The sequence below is a fragment of the Neodiprion fabricii genome, chromosome 7 (genome assembly GCF_021155785.1).
Source record: "Neodiprion fabricii isolate iyNeoFabr1 chromosome 7, iyNeoFabr1.1, whole genome shotgun sequence".
NCBI classification, from domain to species: domain Eukaryota; kingdom Metazoa; phylum Arthropoda; class Insecta; order Hymenoptera; family Diprionidae; genus Neodiprion; species Neodiprion fabricii.
In genome coordinates, this window is record NC_060245.1 from 7,805,231 (window position 1) to 7,827,815 (window position 22,585).

General features: G+C 37.0%; 1 protein-coding gene across 9 annotated transcripts in view; it reads left to right on the plus strand.

Moving 5' to 3' along the window:
• Window positions 1–22,585, plus strand: part of LOC124186390 (aryl hydrocarbon receptor nuclear translocator-like protein 1) — a 61,191-nt gene that overhangs the window by 25,506 nt on the left and 13,100 nt on the right. For 4 of the 9 annotated variants that reach the window (XR_006871650.1, XM_046578058.1, XM_046578052.1 and 1 more), the window contains exons 5-9: window positions 6,370–6,441; window positions 9,658–9,895; window positions 18,208–18,300; window positions 19,639–19,801; window positions 21,907–22,089. Coding sequence is in view for 7 of the 9 variants with exons in the window: in XM_046578058.1 (XP_046434014.1) it covers window positions 6,370–6,441; window positions 9,658–9,895; window positions 18,208–18,300; window positions 19,639–19,801; window positions 21,907–22,089 (749 nt within the window). In the remaining 2 variants the exon portion in view is untranslated. The remainder of the gene's footprint in view (window positions 1–6,369; window positions 6,442–9,657; window positions 9,896–18,207; window positions 18,301–19,638; window positions 19,802–21,906; window positions 22,090–22,585) is intronic. The other 5 variants (XR_006871651.1, XM_046578054.1, XM_046578057.1 and 2 more) reach the window with 4 other exon arrangements.

The window sequence follows — 22,585 nt, forward strand, 5'->3', positions numbered from 1 at the left end:
ACTCGCTGGCAGGAATCAACTCTCCACATGACACCACATCGAATCATCCTCCTTTCTTTTAAACATCGAGCCCGTCAACGAGTTATAATGGACCACGTCTACCACGAATCGATATTCCAAAATTCCACGGAAGCATATCTGGTTGGCTTGCCTCTAAGGATCTCTTCAAGTCTTTAGTATTGTCAAATCCCACGATATCATTGATAGAAAAGTTACAATATCTAAAGACGAGTCTAGAAGGACCCGCCTCCCAACTACTAAAAAACACAACGCTCACAGAAGATAATTTCCAAAATGCCTGGGAGATGACTGGCATCTTTCCATGAAAATAAACGTCTGCTAGTAAACTCAGAACTGCACACCTTATTCAATCTGAAACGTATGACCAAAGAATGGGCAAGTGAAATGGAAAATCTGTATACTACACTCATGCAACGCTATCGAAACCTAGAAACACTTGAACGACCAGTGCACTTCTGGAATAACGTCTGGGTCTACTTAACATCACAGAAATTCGACCCGGAGTCAATCAAAGTCTGGGAGACTCAAGTAGGAGCAACAAGAGAACCTCCAGCTTGGGCTCGATTCAGCGAGTTTTTAACGACCAGAATGATCACCCTAAAGGCATTTGAAAAAGCAAAAATTGGAAAGCCTTTGCATAATCGTGCCGAAACTCAACGGAGGTCTAATTATTCACGACAATCGACAAAGGAACAAAAAGGAGCCTCAACAAACATGAACAAGTGCATCCTCTGCGCATCACATAACTACCTAGGAAGATACCCGGAATGGGGAAATAAGATTGCTCAACTATTCTTGGAAATTATTCGAAAACATAAACTATGCTATAACTGCCTTGGGAAACACACGGCTTCCGCATGCTTGTCACCAAGGCTGCACTAAATGTGGAAAGAAGCACCACACATCAATTCATCAGTCACGAACAACCTCATCAAACGTGTCCGAATCGCATAACACCCCGTTTAGAAATGAACAAAAAACTTAGGTCAACCACGCAATGCGTCAGCAACGTACAACCTCTTATGTTTTCCTGGCAACCGCCAAGTTACGGTCTTGAACCATCATGGAGAACGATTGCAAGCTAGAGCCTTAGTTGATCAAGGATCTGAAATCTCCTTAATCTCTGAACATCTCACTCAGCAGCATCACCTGAAAAGACATCGCTCCTCAATCTCCTTGATTGGCATCGGTGCCCAAAAATCCAGCAAGACCAAGGGCATCGTCTCCTTTAGTCTAAAATCACACTTCAACCCTAAATTCGAGTGCAATGTCACAGCTCACGTGTTGCCAAAACTCACCGAAACTAATCCCTCTGTCCAAATAGCCGATCACTCTTGGCCACACCTTGATGGACTAACGTTGGCAGATCCCTCCTACGACTCCCCCGGTGCCATTGATATAATTCTTGGAGCAGACATCTATTGCGAAATTATTGAAGAAGGCATCATTAAAGGACTATCTAACACTCCAATAGCTCAAAGTGCAAGATTCGGTTGGATCATCTCCGGACCTTTAGACCATTCTAGTACGACTCCAAGAAACCTTCGAGGTTATCACGTCTCCGTCGACAAAGAACTACACGATCTGCTACAAAGATTTTGGCGATTAGAAGAAACACCATCTTCCTCGAAGTCTTCTCTTACAAAGGAAGAAGGAGAATGCGAAAATCACTTCCAAACCATCCACACCCGTAACGAAACCGTTCGTTATATTGTAAAGCTCCCATCGAAGCCTCCAGTCACAATGTTGGGAGACTCGCTTCCAACTGCAGCTAGAATGCTTTTCACATTGTCTAACAAGTTCAAATCCAATCCATGGTACCATCAATCTTATTTTGACTTCTTGAGGGAGTACGAGATGCTAAACCACATGAGACTGGTCCCTTCATCAGCCCCGGAGCCAGAGAGTTCTACCTCCCGCATCACGGTGTAATTCGTGAAACAAGTGACACAACAAGATTACGAGTTGTATTTAACGGCTCAGCTCGCACCTCAACCAGGATTTCTCTTAACGATACATTATATACAGGAGCAAAGCTCCAAACAGATCTATTCAACGTACTGATCTGATTTCGACGCTACAACATTGTATTCACCGCTGATATGGAAAAAATGTATCGTCAAATTAAAGTCTATCCAGACGATTGGAATTTGCAAAGAATTCTCTGGAACAAGGAGGATAAAGGCACGGTCACCTATCAATTGACCACTGTAACCTACGGTATAGTACGTGCACCCTTTCTAGCTCTTTGCACCATATTAGAGGTGAGAATAGAGGTAAGATGAAGGAAAGCGATACCCCCTCGCTACAGAGGTGTTAACGAACGGAAGATATGTTGATGATATATACTGAGGAGCAGATAACATAGAAGAAGCTAAGAAAACAGTCGAACCAGTACATCACCTCTGTCTGGCGGGCGGACAAATGGATCAGTAATTCACCATCTCTCCTGAAGTCCATCCCTCGGAACAAACACGTCAATTCAACGACGGTGAACATTTCGGACAGCACCATAATCCACACCCTAGGATTAAGTTGGAACCCGGCATCCGACACATTTCAATTCACGATGAAAACCCCAAGAGGTCCGTTCTCTCCACTATTGCTCAACTTTTTGATCCTCTGGGCCTTGTCACACCCTTCACAATAAAGGCAAAAACCTTCATTCAAGAACTGTGGTCACTACAAATGGAGTGGGACGAGATCTTACCACTTCCGTTATCGAACAAATGGACGGACTTGGTTGACCAATTACAAGGCCTATCTCAACTTTCGTTTCTCGGATGGGTGGGAACATCTTCAAACAAAGCAGCAGAAATTCATGGCTTCTGCGATGCTTCCCAATGCGCCATCGCTGCAACAATCTATGTTCGATCAATCAGCGAGCTGAGTGATGTTATCACCATGGTAGCTTGCTCGAAAACCAAAGTAGCCCCGCTTAAACGACTTACAGTTCCTCGACTGGAGCTTTCCGGAGCAGTCTTGTTAACTAAAGTTGCAGCACAAGTAATCAAAGTACTTAACCTGGAAAATGCTCCTATCTATCTATGGACGGATTCCGCAATTGTTTATCACTGGACGAACATCCACCCATCGCGCTGGAAAGATTTTGTCTAAAATTGTGTATGTTTCATACAAGAAACTCTGCCCCACGCAAAATGGCGCTATATTCCAGGCAAGGAAAATCAAGCCGATTGTGCAACCCGTGGGGTCACTCCCACTCAGTTGACGCAACATGCGATTTGGTGGAACGGACCTTCATGGCTGAGAAAAAACCACTCTGAATGGCCTACCACTCCTCCAATCCTTTCTGCCAGTGATAAAACGGAAGAACGGCCAGTTCAAGTCACCGCTATCATGCAAGAAAAACCATTACCCTGCTGGACTTTACTGGACCGCTACTCGACACTAACCAGGTTGATCCGGATAACCGTACTGTGTCAACGAGCCATCATTCGCTTTTAAGGAAAACAAATGTTCTTATATCAAAACCCACTAACAGCAGAAGAATTGGAATCATCAAGAAATTACTGGATAAAAACGATCCAGCATTGTTATTATTCCAGAGAGATTAGACTCCTATCCAATGGTGAACTATTATCCAAAACTCACTCGCTTACCCGCCTCACTCCATTCATCGACTGAAGCAGGTTTCTTCGTGTTGGCGGTCGTCTCCACTTATCCTTGCTAGACCCCAACACGAAAGACCCCATCATAATACCACGAGACTCTGCACTAACCAAACTTATAATTACTGATTCTCACCAACAAACGCTACACGGAGGCACTCAAGCCACGCTCTCCTTAATTCGAGCTAACTACTGGATCATTGGAGGTAGAGTCCCAGTCAGAGCATTCATCCAAAAGTGCGTCCGTTGCGCTCGTTATAGCAGACAAGAGCTCACCAACTGATGAGGCAGCTTCCGGAAACGAGAGTCACACCATGTCGGCCGTTTCTCAACGCCGGAGTTGACTATGCAGGCCCTGTCCTCCTTAAAACCTGTAAAGGACGAACAGCACGGACATACAAGGCATACATCGCTCTCTTTGTCTGTCAATCGACATCGGCACTCCATCTTGAGCTGGTCACGGACAGTACCGCAGACTCCTTCATCGCAGTGTACAAAAGATTCTCTGCACGAAGAGGAATCTGTAAAACCCTCAGAAGTGACTTTGGCACCAACTTAAAGGGAGCTGACTCAGAATTGCAACGCTTGTTCTCTTCAGCATCAACCGAGTTAAACAAACTTGCGAGCCTACTAGTGTGACGATTTGCTTTAATGTGACGATTTGTTTTTTTTTTCTTTTATTACAATTTATAGCTACGTTGGATGAACTATCGACTTTTATATTTTCAATAGCAAATCGTCAAACTGAATACGAATCATGAGCACGTTCAACTATGAGACACTTTCGTTCTCGTACCAAATAAATAAATAAATTAGGGATATAAAAATAAATTATTGAAAAAAAAAACACTCAATCATCCATCCATTCACTTTCAAGATTAAAATAACGAATAAATAAATCAAAGGTGTATAAATAAAATGGTAAATAGAAATCCTTAAAAAATTATTCATTCATCCATCCATTCATTCGCAAGATTTAAAATACACTCCTCACACACAAAATATTCACATAAAAATGTCTTGGTTATCTTCTCATACCATTGCGTGCTATTGCGAGTCTATTCCACTTTCTCAAGTCTCCGGCCACCTTTGGTTCTTTACATCCATCCAACTTTTGTTCTGTCTGTCGTCGTCGAAGTCTGTTTCGTAATGTTGGTTTTCGTAGATGTATTTTTCACTTCATGTTACATGGCCAGGCAAAGAGAAAGACAAACCATGACTCCTAGACACTTTGTTATTCGTACGGCGTCTTATCGTCGAATCCCTTCCCGCGTTACCGCGAATCCCGTCCAGCAGATCATCGTCGTCCCGAACGCCGCGTCTGGCTTATCACCGTACTATCTTCACTATCTGGCTCACACTAGCTGATGATGGCACTCAATGGATCTTCAATCCACCCGCCTCTCCGCATTTTGGAGGTCAGTGGGAGGCGGGTGTGAAGTCTGTTAAATATCACATAAAGAGAGTCATAGGTGATCACACCTTGACGTACGAAGACTTAAATACTCTACTCATACAAATTGAAGGAGTTCTTGATTCACGCTCACTTTGCCCTTCAACAGATGATTCAGAAGATCTTACAGCCCTAACACCAGGACACTTCTTAATAGGTCATGCACCGGCAATCATTCCAGGACCAGCCTTGGAAGAAGTGAAAAGTTCACGACTATCTAGGTGGCAAAAATTCGACAAATGCTAGAAAGCTTTTGGGCAAGATGGTCCAAAGAATGCCTACAACGACATTATGCCACTTACAAATGGAACCAAACTACAGCCCCTATCAAGCAATGAACTCTAGTTCTGATCACTGATGAGCGATATCATCCAACAAAATGGCCGTTGGGTCGTACAATTAAATTTCATCCCGGTAAGGACGGACTCACTCGAGTCGTTGAAGTTCGGACTCAAACTTCAACCTTGACACGACCCATCGTCAAAATCTGTCCTCTCCCAATTGAGACAGAATCTCAACAACAGGTTTCATTAAGGAGATTAACGAAAGGCGGGCGGGAATGTTTAGTAACCTTACAGTTACATGTTTTCTTTTATTGTAATTAAACTAATAAATTTCTGTATGTATAAATTTACGCTATCGAATTCACTTCGGCCTACAACGAATGAATGATCACTATAATTCGGCAAGGGAGCAGATAATTTGTCAATCGCTATTCCTAGAATTTTGACGTCACCGAACGACTGCTGAACGCTCGATGATACGACCAACCCCTTCTTATAAAAGCGCCACCGCGGAGCGAAGCTCACTGCTAGTCTGACCACCGCCTAGTTGACATCAGCTTTGAGTATCGAAAGACCCCATATCTTGGTTAAATAACAGATTCTTCCAATACAGATCTACTCACGTTACAACACCAAGATTATTCGTCCGATTTCAATTAATTTTCCTATCTTACCTCGTTTATTATAATTAATTTTCAAATACATATTTTCTTCCCGCAGACTCAGTTTGGTCCTTTAAACGATTCATCCGAGCCAAACCCTTATATTAAACAGATCGCTCAGGTGCTTTGACCGAAGAATATCCATTTCACCCTCGCGAATTCTCTTTTCAACTAATTTATTTTCCGTCTGATTAATTTCTCGGCATCCCAAAACCATTTCAATACATTATTCGTATATCTTAGGGATACCTTCAATGTTTTACCATGTATACATAAGATTAGTAAACGATTTTAACCAGGTTTTCTTTTTTCTCATTCAGTGAGGGTAGTGAATTGCAGAACGACAGGGGAGACGACACCAAAATCGTAAGAATGAACGACGACAATAAACGGTAAACAAAAGAAAATATTATCGCCTTATGCGGATTTTCAATTGACTGTGATAATTGGCACGGATCTCAGACAAGAAAAAAACAAAAAAAAACAAATATACTCCGTGAACAGTAAGAGAATATAATAAAAAAGAAAGAATACAGATTATAAAAATTACTGAGAGAAATAAAGAAACAAGGCTTTAAAAGTGCGATGGAAATTGATCATAGAAATAAATTTATGATCCAAACACCTCGGCGCAATAGAACAAATTTTTGGTAGTGAATTTCAATGAAGCATGCTCGATAATTATTAACCTTCGAGAAATCATTGCAGTATTCGCTCAAAATTGAAGAAACTGACACGCCCTTGGTACCAGAAAACAAGCTATAAGAATAGTATATTTTTTCATTAGCGCTACTTTTCATTACTAAACAATCCAACTCAATTACTGGAGGAACCACACCATTTTTCGTCGTTACAATTCTCTTTTATAACATAGGTTACAAAAATAGAAAATGCAGCAATTTTTCAAGCTCATCATTTGAACATCAAGCCGTGTAGATTTCAAATTTTTTTCGTCCAATTGTTTTCGAGATCATCACGGGAGTTTTTTCGGAATAGACCGACAAACGGACCGACAATTTTCTAGAAATCTGGTATTTGGATACAAGAAATTCGAAAACATAAAGATTCATTCAAATTGAACGAAGTTATTGTCGACGAAAACCAATAATTTTTTGATAATAAATCATAGTTGATGAAAAGTCAAAAACCATCCAACAACACGCGACCTCAGTAAAGTTGTAAATAAACACTAAACTTCGTCACTTTGAATTAGAAATTTATTATACTTTTTTTCTGTACAGTAATATTCATTGATGCCTTAACCTTCCGGCTAACTTGTTTTCGGTCCGAAAAAAATGTGAGTTTGATTCTATACGAATTACGTGAAAATGACTGGCGATGAAGCTTACGTGAAAGATTGAGAATCATTGTCACATAATTCGTGTAGAATCGAACTCGCATTTTGTTTCGAACCGAAAACATTGATGACTTAAGCTTGCGGCTAACTTGTTTTCGGTCCAAAACAAAATGCGAGTTTGATTGTATGCGAATTATATGAAAATAACTGCCGATGCAGTTGACGTGTGAGATTGAGAGTCATTGTCACATGATTCGTATAGAATCGAACTCGCATTTTGTTCCGGACCGAAAACAAGTTAGCCGGAAGGTTAAGGCATCAATGAATCATATTACTGTACCTATTCGGAGAATGTTGTTCAACTGAATTCAGCACGATTCGTTCCAGCTACGCCTCTCAAGCTTTTTGCTTATAGCTATTTTATTTTTCTTGTGCTTCAACCAAACGATGACCGCAATACACGATCTATTAGTGAAGGCACCTTGACCCTCGAGAGGGCCACTCGCATAGAATATATACATTTTCGAGTGCTAAGGATAGGGCTTCCTAGGCGTCGATAAGCCAATAAGCAATTCGAGGACACGTGTTTGCGCGAATCTGTCAACGTTAAAATTAGGCCGACGACTGCATTATTCGGGGACGAATAAAAATTAACACGTGCGAAGAATAATGTCATATTTTTTTTGAAGTTCATTAAATCTTTGTTACGCGTATTGATTTTCTCTTTTAATATTTTTTGCACCCATCCACATCTCTGTGTTTGTATAGTATATAAATTTTTAAATTCAGATTTTGCACAGAGAAATTCTGCCTCAATAGAATAAATTTAGTCGTGCGTTTTTGATAAATTGAAAATATAACAAATAGCGCATAAATTAAAGAAGATTTTGTGAGTGACGGTGTATATCTTCTATGAAACGAATTTTAGAAAATAACGTGAGGTAAGATCCGTTATCCAGTTATTTGTCAAGAGAAATCGATGGAGATTTGCGAGAAGTAGCAATCATTTACTAGTAACTCGAAAAAAACTTGAATTAGAAGTCTAAAATTGATGACACCGTCCATGAAATTGAGCTATTCAAAAGTGCAGATGCGCGAAAAAAAGTCCTAGTGTGTAAAATTGAGCATTTTAGATGTGCGCATGCGCGAATCTCCTTGTAATAGAAATAAAATATAATAGAAATGGGACACTTTACGCACGCTTGACGGACTTTGAAAATAAGATTTTCCAAGCAGATATTGGAAAACGATATGTTCTTACCGATTTTATACCGATAAGATTGACTCAGGCATGGCTAAATGTATTTATTTAATATAATCTGTAATTCAAAGTTTGTATTAGTGTACAGAAGTTCAGCAAATGTTGCATTAATTTTTATATCGGATTGATGAGAACTGTCAATTATGTGATATATGTATAATGACTATTAATTTTTCCTGTAATTTCAATTGTTTAAGATTTAGTCGGAATCAATTTGTCTCTTTTTTTTTTGTGGAGAAATATAAATCGTCTTTGGATCAACAAACTTTTTCTCTGACGTGATTCAGTTCGACCAATTTTTTTGAACAAGATTTCAGAGGCAGTTTTATACGGAGAAAAAATTGTTCTAGCGCCAAAATTGCATATTATTTAAAACGTCGAAGCTTTAGCAGAGGTCTTGGATCCTCTTTGAATGTTTAACATGTTTTACTTGATCACGTTTATCAAAAATGACAATTTGAAAAGTAATATAGGGGAGGGTGGGGCAAGACGGCCCCCTGGGGCAAGAAGGCCCCCTCCAAAAATTTGGTAAAAAAAAATTTATTTTTTTTTCAAATTATCGAGATTTTGATATATTAGCTCATTTTTAACCCTACACGAGATACCTCGGGAAAAATGGACCAGCAAAAATTCTGAAAAATATATTTTTTTCTATTTTTACCGTCAAATTATGAAGAATTCAATGTAATTATTTATTTTCAGGCTGATTGTCTACTAAGTAGACTCTACTTGTAGGGTAAAATGAGCCACTAGCAGCATTTAAAAATAATAATTTATTTTTAATTAATTAATTTTTTTAATGAAAGTAAAGTCTTTTTTTCAGAGTTTCATCAAAATGTCCATGGATTTGTTCGAAATAGGTCAAAAGTAAATTGATTTGATGGTTGAAAGACACAACGAGTAATAACCGGCTTAGGGGGGCCGTCTTGCCCCAACCTCCCCTAGTATTTTTTCTTACGTTGCAAAATCTCTTAAACTCTTTAATGAATGTAAACTATATTTGACATAATTAAGGAACAATTAATCGACGTCGCGTATAATTTATTGCAGGCAAAATCATAGCGAGATCGAAAAACGTCGACGAGATAAGATGAACACTTACATAACCGAGTTGTCGGCGATGGTGCCGATGTGTCACGCGATGTCGAGGAAATTGGATAAGCTGACCATTCTCAGGATGGTTGTGCAACATGTTAAAACTATCCTGGGCACTGCCGCTCCGTATACAGAGGGACACTACAAGCCCCCTTTCCTCAGCGATCAAGAGCTCAAGATGCTGATTCTCCAGGTGAACTGATAACGACGGAAAAAAGATTGAACAATAACGAAACAATTGTTCAGAAATTGAAACTGAAACGATTTTAGTGAATTTCAGGTGACGGAATCTCTGATAGAATGTTCAAGTCACGAAAATCTAGCTACCGATAGTACGATTAACTAAAAATCATATCATCGTACCGATTTCTTGTTAATGTCGAAATCCCACCGTTTTTTAACGTTATACGGTGGAAAAATACTGGGGAAAAATTCAAATTTCATATTGATAGATGTATTTACTAGAGCGGCGGTGCGATTTATTGATTGTTTTTTCAATCAATCGGTCTATCAAAATTCCAATCGATCTTTTTTCGGATTAATCGAACAATCGTTTCGCTCACTGAACCGTTTTTTGAAAGGGTCGATAAATCCACTTTTTCAATGAATCATTTCTTCGATTAATCGATTATCGGTCCTTTTAATTCATCGGTATTTTGATTGAATCATTTTTCCGATGAATGGGTTAGTCGACCCTTTCAACAAATCGTGTTTCGAACGTTTCAAGGAACAGTTTTTTCGACAAATCGAATAATAATCCTTCTCAATTGATCGTTTATATCTATGAATCAAATAACCGGCACTTTCAGTTAATATTTCTTTTATTCTTCGCGCAACTCCAGCCCTTACAACGTCGAGCATTTCACTTTCAAAATTGGATATGTCGGGCAAAATCGCGAATCAAATCAGGAAATTTTTTTCGTAGCCTTCGACGGCGAATCTAAAAATCTTCGTAAACTCTTTAATGCGGTCAGGACCGTAACTCATTGTCAAGTAACGCATAATGAGCTATTTTCGAATCTGCCAGACGATGTATAGGTCCGTTAATTTCTTCTCTAATACGAATAATTACCGAGCAGGCCGTTATCGTGGTACATCATTCAAATTTACAAATCGGCTCCACCAGTGTTCGTAACACTCATTGTGCCTGTTCAGGATTCAATTGAACGTGCGTTATCTGACTACCCGCAGGAAATACGATGATCCACGTTTTATTGTACGATAACAACAAAATATATACAGGGTGAGCCGAAAAAACAGACCAATGTATAGCGTCAATAAGATCCGATTGCGTCAACCGACTTCCAAGAAGTTTATCTTCCTTGAAATTAGAAGAATAAAACTTCCGTTTCGCGATCGAGAGAAAAATCTTCATTCCTTGCTGAAATACATGCTTTTGAAAATATTACTGGTAGGATGAAAATAATTAAAATTCAAGAATGTTAAACCAAATTTCCATCTTGATTTGTGATTCGAAGTTTGATTCTGTGAAAATATATGTATGGGGTGTTCCACGCCAAATTTGCAGCCCATGTACCTCACCCCCTTCGATTTTGATAATTTTTTAGTACGACGTTCTTGCCAATCCAAAAGTGTCTTGGGAATTTTTTGAGATTCTCTGTAGCCACTGGTAAGATTTATACAAGATCGCAAAATCAATACCAAAAACGCCATTTGTAAAATTTTTTTAAAATTTATACTCGTTCTACGATGCAAAATGGGAATTTTTAACACCATACGGTAATGGGATGCCAATATTTACTATTTTTTTCGCAAGTTTTTAGTTTTTCCATGTCGGAATTGTTTTTTTTTTTTTGTACCCCATTTGTCTCGATTCAAACAGATCGCAGCATCACATTATTTTTATGATTACATGATTTATTTAGATCGGAGTATAGCGACAAAAAAATTTTTTTTTTTCAAATACAAATTCTGAGATGGAAAATCTAAAAACTTGCAAAAAAAATAGTAAGTATTGCAATCCCATTATCGTGTGATGCTTAAAAATCGCATTTCAAATCATAGAATCGGTGTACATTTTTTCAGATCTTTAAAAATAGCGTTTTCGTGATTGTTATTATGGTTTTTTATAAATTTCACCAGTGGCTAAAGAGAATCTGAAAAAAACCCCGAGACCCATTTATCGGTAAGAATATCATACTAACAAATGATCAATATCGAAGGCGGTGAAGTACAGGGGCTGCTAATTTGACGTGGAATGCCTCATACACACAGTGAATTTGGCGACCGACCATCATGAACGTAACCTCAAAAATTTTGACACTTGTCACTGGCAGTGTGTTCAACTCCTCTAGCTGTCAAAATTTTGGAGGTTAGATACATCGCGGTGTATTGTCGTCTAAATTTACGACGGTTGGTCACCTTGGCGAGCAACTGCTCTCGGATTGTAGCGCATGCGTATTAAACTATGGCAGACGATGGACCATGTATTTATAATTGCAAGTATATTCGCCGCTTCTTCCGTTTATCAAGAGGCACGATAAAGTACGTATTATTGTCATGCCACTATCAATATTATATTTAGTTCAATCACGTCACACTTGCCCAACGCGGTTGAAATTCGGTACGAATTTCGCATCGTTATTACATTTTTTCAATTGTTGTTTAAAGAAAGAAAAAAATATATTACGAAAGTGATGCCATGTATCTGAATAGAAAATTAACTATTCGATCGAGTTTCTGCCAAGTCACATCCGTGATAATTTACAATGATGTGCGATCAATTATTCAAGATCATATACGTGGTCAGAATTTTTTTCGATAAGTTGACCATTCTCTAGTTTTTTTTCTTCATTCTTATTTTCACACTGCACATTTTACAACTTCAGGATTACGTTTGCATAATATCTCGTGTATTTGAAGATTTGAAATAATTTCAGAATTTTCAAAAGTTTGCATTAGATTTTCCGGGATATTCCAAAAAAATTTCGAGGATCCCAACGATTGCAAAAGATTCCATGGCGTTTTGTTATACAAATATTTTGCCCGATTTCCCGTTATCTCCACAATTTGTGAGGATTCAAATAGATGCGTAGAAAATATGAAGATTGAATATCGAAGTTATTTATTGTCACCTGCCGAGCAATGCTTACTTGATTTTTTCGAGTATAGTTCGGTCATCGATTATATTATGGTACTAATTGTAAGATTTCGGGTCTTGTTTAACAGAAACATTAAAAGAAAAACGTATGCCGTGATGCTACGAATTTGATGGTATCAAAATCACCTTCGAGTAGCGAAGTGGAGCTTGACTCGAAAATTTCTATTTCCAAAATTTACGGTTCAAAAAAGGTAGTGTAGTGACCCAGTACAAGATAGCTGGAACGGTGATAGAAATATAATTTGTTACTAGTTACTAAAAAATTTCAGTAAAATGATTCTCTGTTTTCTGCTTGTTATTAGTGTAACGTTAAATCCGTTTATTTAGTTTACTGAATTTTTGTAATCAAACAAGGCCTTAAGATGAATTTATTGTTTCACCAAAATCAAATTATTATTATAATAGTTAGAAGAAAATATACAGGACAAGTGACCGTAGTCAAAAAGAATAGAAAAACATACCAGATGAATCAATTTTCATTTTTTGAACTAGAACTATATTCTTCGATTACAATATTGAAACTGAATACAGTCAAGGAACTCTATTATAGTAAGCGCAACTGTAAATTTCTCCCGGTGTTTCCTTGACTCGGCGGTGACGGGGCTTCGATGTTGAACTTAGAGAGGTTATAGAAAGGCTTCTTGTTCCTTGCATGGCGCGGGTGATTTTTCCGGCCCCATACACAGAGACCGCGGGTACAACCATTGCCGACTATTTCACAATGAAATTTTATAACGCACCGTCGTTAACAGTAGTCGACCCGGTCCAGCATACCGGGCGTGTCCCAGTACCATGGTACTTAACTGGCTCCACAGGCATGACGTTAAACTTGGGGATAATAACAGTTTTGTGGCGAGAATATCGAGCGTAGAAAGAGAACCGATCATGTAATACCTGTATAACAAACACGGCTTTAGATGACGATCGATTCGATTCGATATACAGGGTGCTTTCGAGTAAACGCCGCGGTATGTTGGGTTGCATACCATTTAGGCGAAAAAATATCGGTAAAACAGACATACGTCGGGGTAATTACCTGCGTGAAATAACTTGTCGGGTTTTTAATTAATTTCAGCCACGCCATATTTGTCCAATTCGACCGATCATTTATTTTCGTGAAAATTTTTTATGCGGCGTGATAGCAGCTTTAAAATCTCCGAAGAGTAATAATTATTAAATTATTTACACGCAACAACATATGAATTACAAATAGTCATTCTTAAATTTAAAGCTCCGCTTTTTCTGTATAAATTCTCGAATTTTTATCTAATTCAAATTTCTTAAGCGCATAAAAAACAACAGAAGTAATCGTTCCATCTTAAAATAATGGAAAACAAAATAAAATTTTTTGAGAATTTCTCAAGAACGATAAAGAATTAGAATTGGAAAGATTAAGCATATTTGTACCTCAAAAGTGATTCCGTTGATAACTAAATCAAATAGACTGTCTTTGACATGTTAATGTCGCATCGAAAACAGGTTCATTAAAATTATGCTATACTATGCTATAGTTATTATAATTTATGCATATATGATTGTAATCATTCACTTTTACGTAATATGAGGCATGTTTCTATACCAAAAGCGCTAGTTCGAAACCTCGAGTCAGTGATTTATTCGACAGAAAAACTTGTTAAACTTTTTGAACTTCTACAATTTTCTCTCAATTCAAACTGATCCAGTTTCTGTCATTTAAACAACAAATATTATTCAAATTTATGTATATAATATGTAACACAAGCAGCGCACGCGTTTCTTAATAACAATTTACACATTACATGCAAAATGGCGATGGAGCTGTTTTGTAAAAATACCGTCGTGGTGAGGAAATTTCTCCTCTACCCGTAATCAGCTGTACATAAAGAGCGAGCAAAAAGGTTGCCTTATGCATTTTATAATTATCATCAGTCACGAGACTGCGCTGCATGAGCATTTCGCGATCGCAGATAAGTTCAACTTTGTTCCATTGGTTTATTTCCCACAATTTTTCGAATCGAACCGTGCACGTATTATAGGCGCGAACACGGATGCAACGAAGAACAAGAAATCATCGGATTGGAAATCAAACACGGTTCAACTTTGTACTTGACAATTATTTATACCTGAGTTCAGTGATGTTGCAATTCAACTGTTGCTTTTATCTATTGAGACGAAATCTTCTCGCTTGTAAATCTGGTGTAGTTATCAGTGACTTTCTATCGACTAAACGAAAACTCAAACTTGGTTAGAAAATACCGGAGTTGTCTTAATATTTTCCATGTTTCGAACTTTTTTCAAACCCATTATATCATATTTGACCTCATGGAGTTTTATAATTTTTTGCAACAATTATATGTACACACTATAATAATAAAAATTGCCGATATTAAAAATTGTGAAACCTAAAATTCTCATGATTTTGAATTTATGAGCCGGCTGGAAAACTTTTGAAGATAAGATCCTGGATAATTGTTAATAAGTTACGCGGATGCTATTATAGTCAGTCCTTACCAGCTGCGTTAAGTGTCTTCTGTTTTGGCTGTTATCAAAGGATAACCACCGAATTCTACATGCGATTTTGAACAAAAATACACTCATACATTTTGGTATTGCGTTAAAATAAAGAAAGGGCATAAAAAATTAGAAATCGCGATCACTGTATCGTATTTTTCAATCCATATAATTATTTTTATGCAAAATCATAATATATCAGTGTACTTTTGTTCGGAATTGCATGTAGAATTCGGCTGTTATATCCTTTTTTGCGTTGCAAAATAGAAGAAGTTTAACGCAGTCGGTAAGAACTGACTACAGCATCCCCTTAAAGAAACCTTATCGGGTGTTGATTTCGCCTGCAGGAAATTGAAGATCAAAGTTGACCGAATTTTCTCAAACTTTCATACCAAAAAATTCTATCTAAAATTCAATTAGTCACGAGCCTATTGAAACTCCCATTAACACCTCCCTAGGAAGTGTATATATTTCTCGTTTGGCGTTGTCAGAATTTTAATCACAACTCGTTTCGTTTTCACTTCAAAATTCCATATCCTTTATATGAATTTCTAGTGAATTTTGATTTCTTACGATGCATTAATATTTTTAACTTCATTCATTTAACCCTTTCAATCACGCGATTCAGTTTTTTTCTGGCACGGAAGTGCAATTATACGTTCCCTGTGTATTTTTTTACGCTGAAGGCGAATCTAACGTCATAAATTTTAGAAAACTAAAAAGAACCCCTAAACTGCGGTGAAAATGGGGTGATTTATCAGCATTTTTTTAGAACAGCTTTACTTTAATGAGATTCACATGAACATTTATTTTGAGACAGTACGATTTTAGACCGATAATACGTTCTCTACCTCCAATACTATCTATATGTACCCCTAAATAAAGGTGAAAACTACCCTTGTGCATTGAATTAAATCTGATACACTGGGAAAAAAAAGTTATTGTATTTAATAAATATTAGTTGATCCAAATAATCTATGATTTTGTGTAGTCCTGAGAGCACATTTATTCAAAGCGACAATCTATGTAGCTTTCACGTAAAAAAAATCCGTATTTAGGACGTATAAAAAATAATTTAATAGAATTAAATAGAGATTGAGCGGAATAACTCACCGAGCTGGCTCTTCTGGTTTTTTTTTTTTTTTATCTAAACGCTGCATGCTTGATGTCAAACACATTGTCCCTTCATTCAAATAGTGTGAACAAGTGTAAGTAGCGTCACGTCCATTTAGAGTTTTTGGAAAACATGGTTGGATCAAAACCATAACCCGACATATCACATCGCATATGGTTAGCAAATTCGAATGAAACTAAATTTACGCAATGCGACGGATTCAACTATATAAACATCTTTGAAGTTACTTTTCAAGCGGGAAAGCTTGCCGTCTAGTGACCGAAATCGGTACTACTGCGAACGAATTATCTTTTATTATTCTATTAAAATAAAAATTTCATTTTAGTTTTTAGAAACAATGCAAGCGCGTGCGGAATGGTATCGAGAGTTCCTGAAATCAATTTCAAGTGTATGTTCGCAATTTTCATCTACATGTGATTGTTTAAAACCGAGAAAAGTTATACTTCGTTGTATTAGTCAATAACTTGAATTGAATGTAGTACGCATAGAGGAAGGAGGTGCGGAGGTTCCCCTCTCCGAAATTGAGTCTTAACAGATCAAAAATAGACGAACTTATAATAAAAAAGTTAATTTAAACCACGAGGACGAACATTTAAAATTGTTATTATACACTCCAAAAGTGAAGCCAAATTTAAAGAGAGACGATGTAAACCGAAGGAACAACAAAAGTGAAATCCAAGAATATAGTGCCTCGACGAAAAACAGTTATTTACACTTATTTATAATTTTAACAATGTACACCATTTTTAACAATATACACACGGAATGAATGAATTGTGGAATGGATAAATGAATCAATTTTAAACCAAATGACACCTCGTGTGTTAATATATTTATAAATAAATTAAATTGCACTCTGCTATTCGTACCTTGTAAAATATACTCGGTATTGATTACGCATAATTTTCAAATTTCAAAAAACTCTTATACTATATAATCTGACGTACAAAATAATTTTCTTAAATGAATATCAAATCCTGTTTTGTGCAAAAAGTTCTTGTTTGACCATATTGCACATTTCTTTGATCACAGTTATCATTGATTATGTCAGACAAACATCACATTGAGGCAAACATACTGTCTGGCAATAACGTTAATATTTCAGCAAGCGTGGGCTTATTATTCCCAACCTCTTACTAGTTTGAAATACATTAAACTCGAAAGCATATACCATTCAAATCAATGCATCAGTATTTTTGTTTCAAATTTTTGTTTCAACCAAAGAGTGGTTGTCCTGAGTGAGAAATTGTTCGAACCAAATAAACTGGAAGTCAAAAAAATTAGTTGTTTGGTTCAATAACTTTTTTTTCCTCAGTGTAGCCATTCTGAGATCTCTGTTTGTGAAACAATGAATTACAATAGTTTTTAGTTTACGTTTTTCGTCAAATTTCTCCGCTAACGAATTAGATTCATGAAAATAGGTGTTTTTTTTTTTGTTTTACATATGTTTGCTTATAAAAATTATAAACAATTACGGATATACAAAACCTCCCAATCATTCTCGAGTTCAAGTATTATTTTACTTGGAAATGCAAAAAAAAAAAAAAAAAACAAATCAGGATTTTGCATCAAATACCAAAAAAATGACGAAGAAAAAAGAAGAAAAAAAAAAAAAAGGTTTTGCCGTAGTCGGTTCTGTGATTGAAAGGGTTAAACATGCGAATGAAAATTGGAATTGAGATGACAGGTTTTTGTTCACAGTAATAAATTGTCAATCGAGTTGACATATAACATCTCTTTTTTAATTCTCTTGTTTTAGGCAGCCGAAGGCTTCGTCTTTGTGGTTGGTTGTGACCGGGGCCGGATCCTTTACGTCTCGGAATCGGTTTCGCAAACGCTTAACTATTCTCAAGTTGGTATAACTTTCTTAAGCCTATCTTATCGCAGGCCGATCACTGAATTCTTCAACAGTTCACTGCAGAAAGCGACCGTTGTTATTAGGCTGGGTTTTGCACACACACGGCACACCCGTATCCTGGTCTTTATATGTAGAGATTAAAAAATTCCCAAGCGTCTCGGTGTCGCTCATTCAACGATACTAAAATAGTGAACATAGAATTTTTCACCGTCAAAGTCAAATGATTTCACTTCAGGTTGAAACCGTTCGAAAAATCTCGCACAATTTTAATTCGGCATATGATAGTGCAAGATGAATGAAGTAACGTTTCTATTCTGTGATAAAAATGAATTTGTAACGAATTCGAAGAAGACAAGCTAATTTCCAGATAGCTATAATTTGAGAACAAGTTCTCTAAGTACAACATTCAAGATAATTCAACTCCGGTGCTTTTAATCCAATTTTTGAGTTTTTAGCCTTTATTTACTTTGCAAGTAGAAAAAAAATTTACGCGTAGTTATGTGTGCGCATTATAATTGTAAACTTGTAATCTACAATTTTTTTCTAACGTCTTGCAAAGAATTTTTAGGAATCTCGTAAGCTAGCAAAATGAGTATAAAAACATTAGAACCGAATGAAGAACACCAAAATTTAATTATTTCGAAAGTTCCAATAAATTTTCAAACCAATTTTTTTTAGTTGTTGATATCTTCGGAGGAACGATTTGAAACTCAGCAGAGTTTTTGCTTGTAGTGATAGGAACGAACCGTGAAAATTTCAAAATTTTATGATAATTATTTTTATTAAAATTATATGCAAGTGAACAATAATTGTAAGGATTTGAAATTTTCAGGGCTTGTTCCTATAGTTATAAGCATTGACAACTCTGCCAAATTTCAAATTGTTCCTTTAATTTTCACCAAAGTCATAAGAAACGAAGTAACTGTTTATAAAAACTACTTAAACTACGTGTATTTTTCATTTGAGACTTTCTGAGCTTTAAGGCACGTGTTCCAGTTGACGTAGCGGATTGAAACTTTACACAGTTTTTTTTTTTTAATATTTGCAACAGATTTGGGAGCAACCGAATAAAAATTTTACAGACTGCCAAATGTGGACAACCCAAATACATATAAGCCATAAATTTTCATCTAAAAACGTTTTAATTTAAAGATTGGTAGGGGGTAAAAAATTAGTCGAATTGACATGGAATGCTACATTATTAAATGCTCGCAACTGAAACTCACAAATCGTTGACAAGCATCAGGAATCGTTCCCTTCAAGGTTATTCCGTCGTCCTTGCACCGACGGACGTGAAAAAAATGTCTTTTATATTGTCATCTACTTTCCTAGACGACAATTGCAACTTTACTTGATACAAAACGCTGGTTCCCGCAGAGTGACTTAATGGGTCAAAACTGGTTCGACATCCTGCATCCCAAGGACGTCGCTAAGGTCAAAGAACAGCTTTCCTCCTCCAATCTGAGCCCGAGGGAGCGCCTGATCGACGTTAAGAGTGAGTAAATTTATACGATTTATATGTCGTAAGTATGAAAAGGTGATGCTCATTTTATCAATTAGCGGGAGTGAAGAGTGCATAACTCGGTAATCACTGTATCGCAACGTGGCTTGTAAGGCTTCAATTAATTATAACGCCATTACACGAAAGCTCGTCACATCCGTAAAAAAAATTCAATATTCGCAACAAAATGTTCTGCCAGTTTGCAAATGCCCATTTTTTAAGGGTTTGATTGGAATCAACACATTTTTCGCAACTTGCTTTTAGGATATGTATTTATAATTTCTTCGGTTCGCTAAGGATTTTTCTAGTTACTATAACAAATGAAATTTTTCTCAGTGTACCTAGAGAAATATTAGTTTTCGTTTGCTACACGCCACTTAACCTGCGCTATAATCAAAAAATGTAGTTCTGCGTATAAAATGTGACTATATTCTCTGAAAAACACAGTTCACTTGTTCCGAAATTTTCCCAAATTTTAATTTGAAGATACTCTTACACCTATTTCAAGGCTTACATTTATCTCATCAAACGGGATTTATCGACTCGAAAATTCCCAGATAGTGCAATCAGTATAGGTGTGAATCAAAAATATTTGCAAATTAGCTGCATTTTTGTGCATAGGGGTTTCCGACCCTCGAGAACTCAAAATTAAAGTCATTTTTGAGCTGCATAGCCAGCATTTCGAGAAAACAGCAAAAATTGAAGTTGACAATCGTGTAAAGCGGAAAATTCTACAACGAATTGTGTCTTCGTATGTTGGAAACGAAGTGGGATTAAAAAGTTAGGAAAAAAGGAATTCTACTTATCGACGAGATCTCGAGAATTTTGGTGAAACTATTTCTTTTTCTTGATTTATTAATCCGACTCAGTTTCCGAGATATGAGGACCCAATTCGACGTAAAATTTTCCGTTCCACACGATGGTCAAGTCATTTTTCATCTATCGATAGCAGTTTTCAAGTAAAACGCAAAAAACATCAAATTTTACTGTTTTCTCGAAACGCCGGGTACGCACCTCAAAAATCGCTTCAGATTTCAGTTCCCGAATGTCGAAAACCCCGTAAAAAAAAAAAAAAAAATGCTACCGTTGTCACGAACATTTTAACTCAGACCTATTGCGACTGTACTACAGACACTAAATTCCATGTATGTACCAATCAATCGAGCAGCTCCAACATTGACAAGAGGATCACGTCGACGGATATGTAAATTGTGTAACCGTTCCTCCACCGACAGAGATTCAATGCGCGAGAATTCCTACTTTCATCTGAGCCCGTGACACATAGTATGTGTCCGTACGTTATAAACCCAGATATACCTGGAGCAATGAATTTCAACTTGACCGAACATTCTCCACGAGATGCGGAATGGGTCGCTGCACACATGGTTTAGCACGGTTAAATCGCCTCACGTTCCAGGCATGCGTTTGCCTTTTCTGCCTAAATGTCAGCCTGAGCACTGCAGGCAGCAACGACGCAGAGTTGAAAAATATCGAATGCACACGGATAAGCAGCCGTATTCAAATAGCATGGAAATATCTTCCGTGGCCTCGTATAATATTATTATAACATGTGTGTACAGCTTGCGAAAGTTGTTCAAGAGCTTGTTGATTGCTCGGCGATCTTCGCTTTCCCTGCAATATGTTTAGAATTTTTCTCTTGCTTTCATTCGATGTAGACTGATATGCAAATCATCGAGAAAATCAGTTAAATTCTCATCGATGCAAAATGTAATCTTCAGTATCATTTACTTGCGATTAGAATAAAGAAAGTTTATCAAGCGTTGTTGAGAAATTAATTTCCGTCTATAAAAAATATTTTCAAACAGTTTTCAGAACAGATGATATTACATTCCGTCGAAATTCAAAGTTTGACATTTAGGTAAGAATAAACCGATCTGTCATTCGTGAAAATTTGGCGTTACGCATAATTTGTCCGTTAATATGGTTTCTATAAAGTTGTTGAAATTTGAGCTTCAGCAGCAAAGTTTTGTGATCGCAGTTTATGTAGTCCACGGTATGGAAAAATATAATATTGCGTGTCGCTTACGATCATGATGAGATCCGCAAAATTGCTGACCGAACTTAATTTGTTGTTTTAGCCATGCTCCCAGTCAAGACTGACATACCACACGACGTGTCGATGCTCTGTCCGGGGGCTCGAAGATCTTTTTTCTGTCGAATGAAGCGAAAACTGGAGAACACGCGATGCGGGGATCCGAAGGTGAAGGAGGAAGCAGACACAACGACCGGATGTCATCGGCGTAAGAAACAACAGAATAATGGTGAGCCTTGTGCAAACACTTCTACGAAATCACGGAAAAATAAAAAATAGTTAGCATTTGTTGTTGTTTTTTTTTTTTTTTTTTTGAGATTATACGCAGAAAACTGTAAGACGTTAGTTTTCTACGACGAAAATTTAATATTTACCGACCTTGACGATGAAAATAAAATTTCGTGAACTATTATAGAATTTTATAAACGTATACAGAAACCTACAATTTGATAAAATATTTGTAGTTTTGTACGTATTATTCTTGAAAACTGCGAGTTCTTATATGTACAAGAAGTGTTGAGGAAATCTACAGTTCGAAAAGGAATAAATTATTTCTCGTGGTAATTTTGCGATAAAAATTCAATTTCTCGGAAGGATTCTCTATAATAACAATAACAATATCTACAAAAAAGTATACGGAATACTATTCTTGAACCATTGCTAGATGTCGCATCACTCTCAAAAAAAAAAAAAAAAACTCAACTGAGACAAGTCAAGTACCCAGC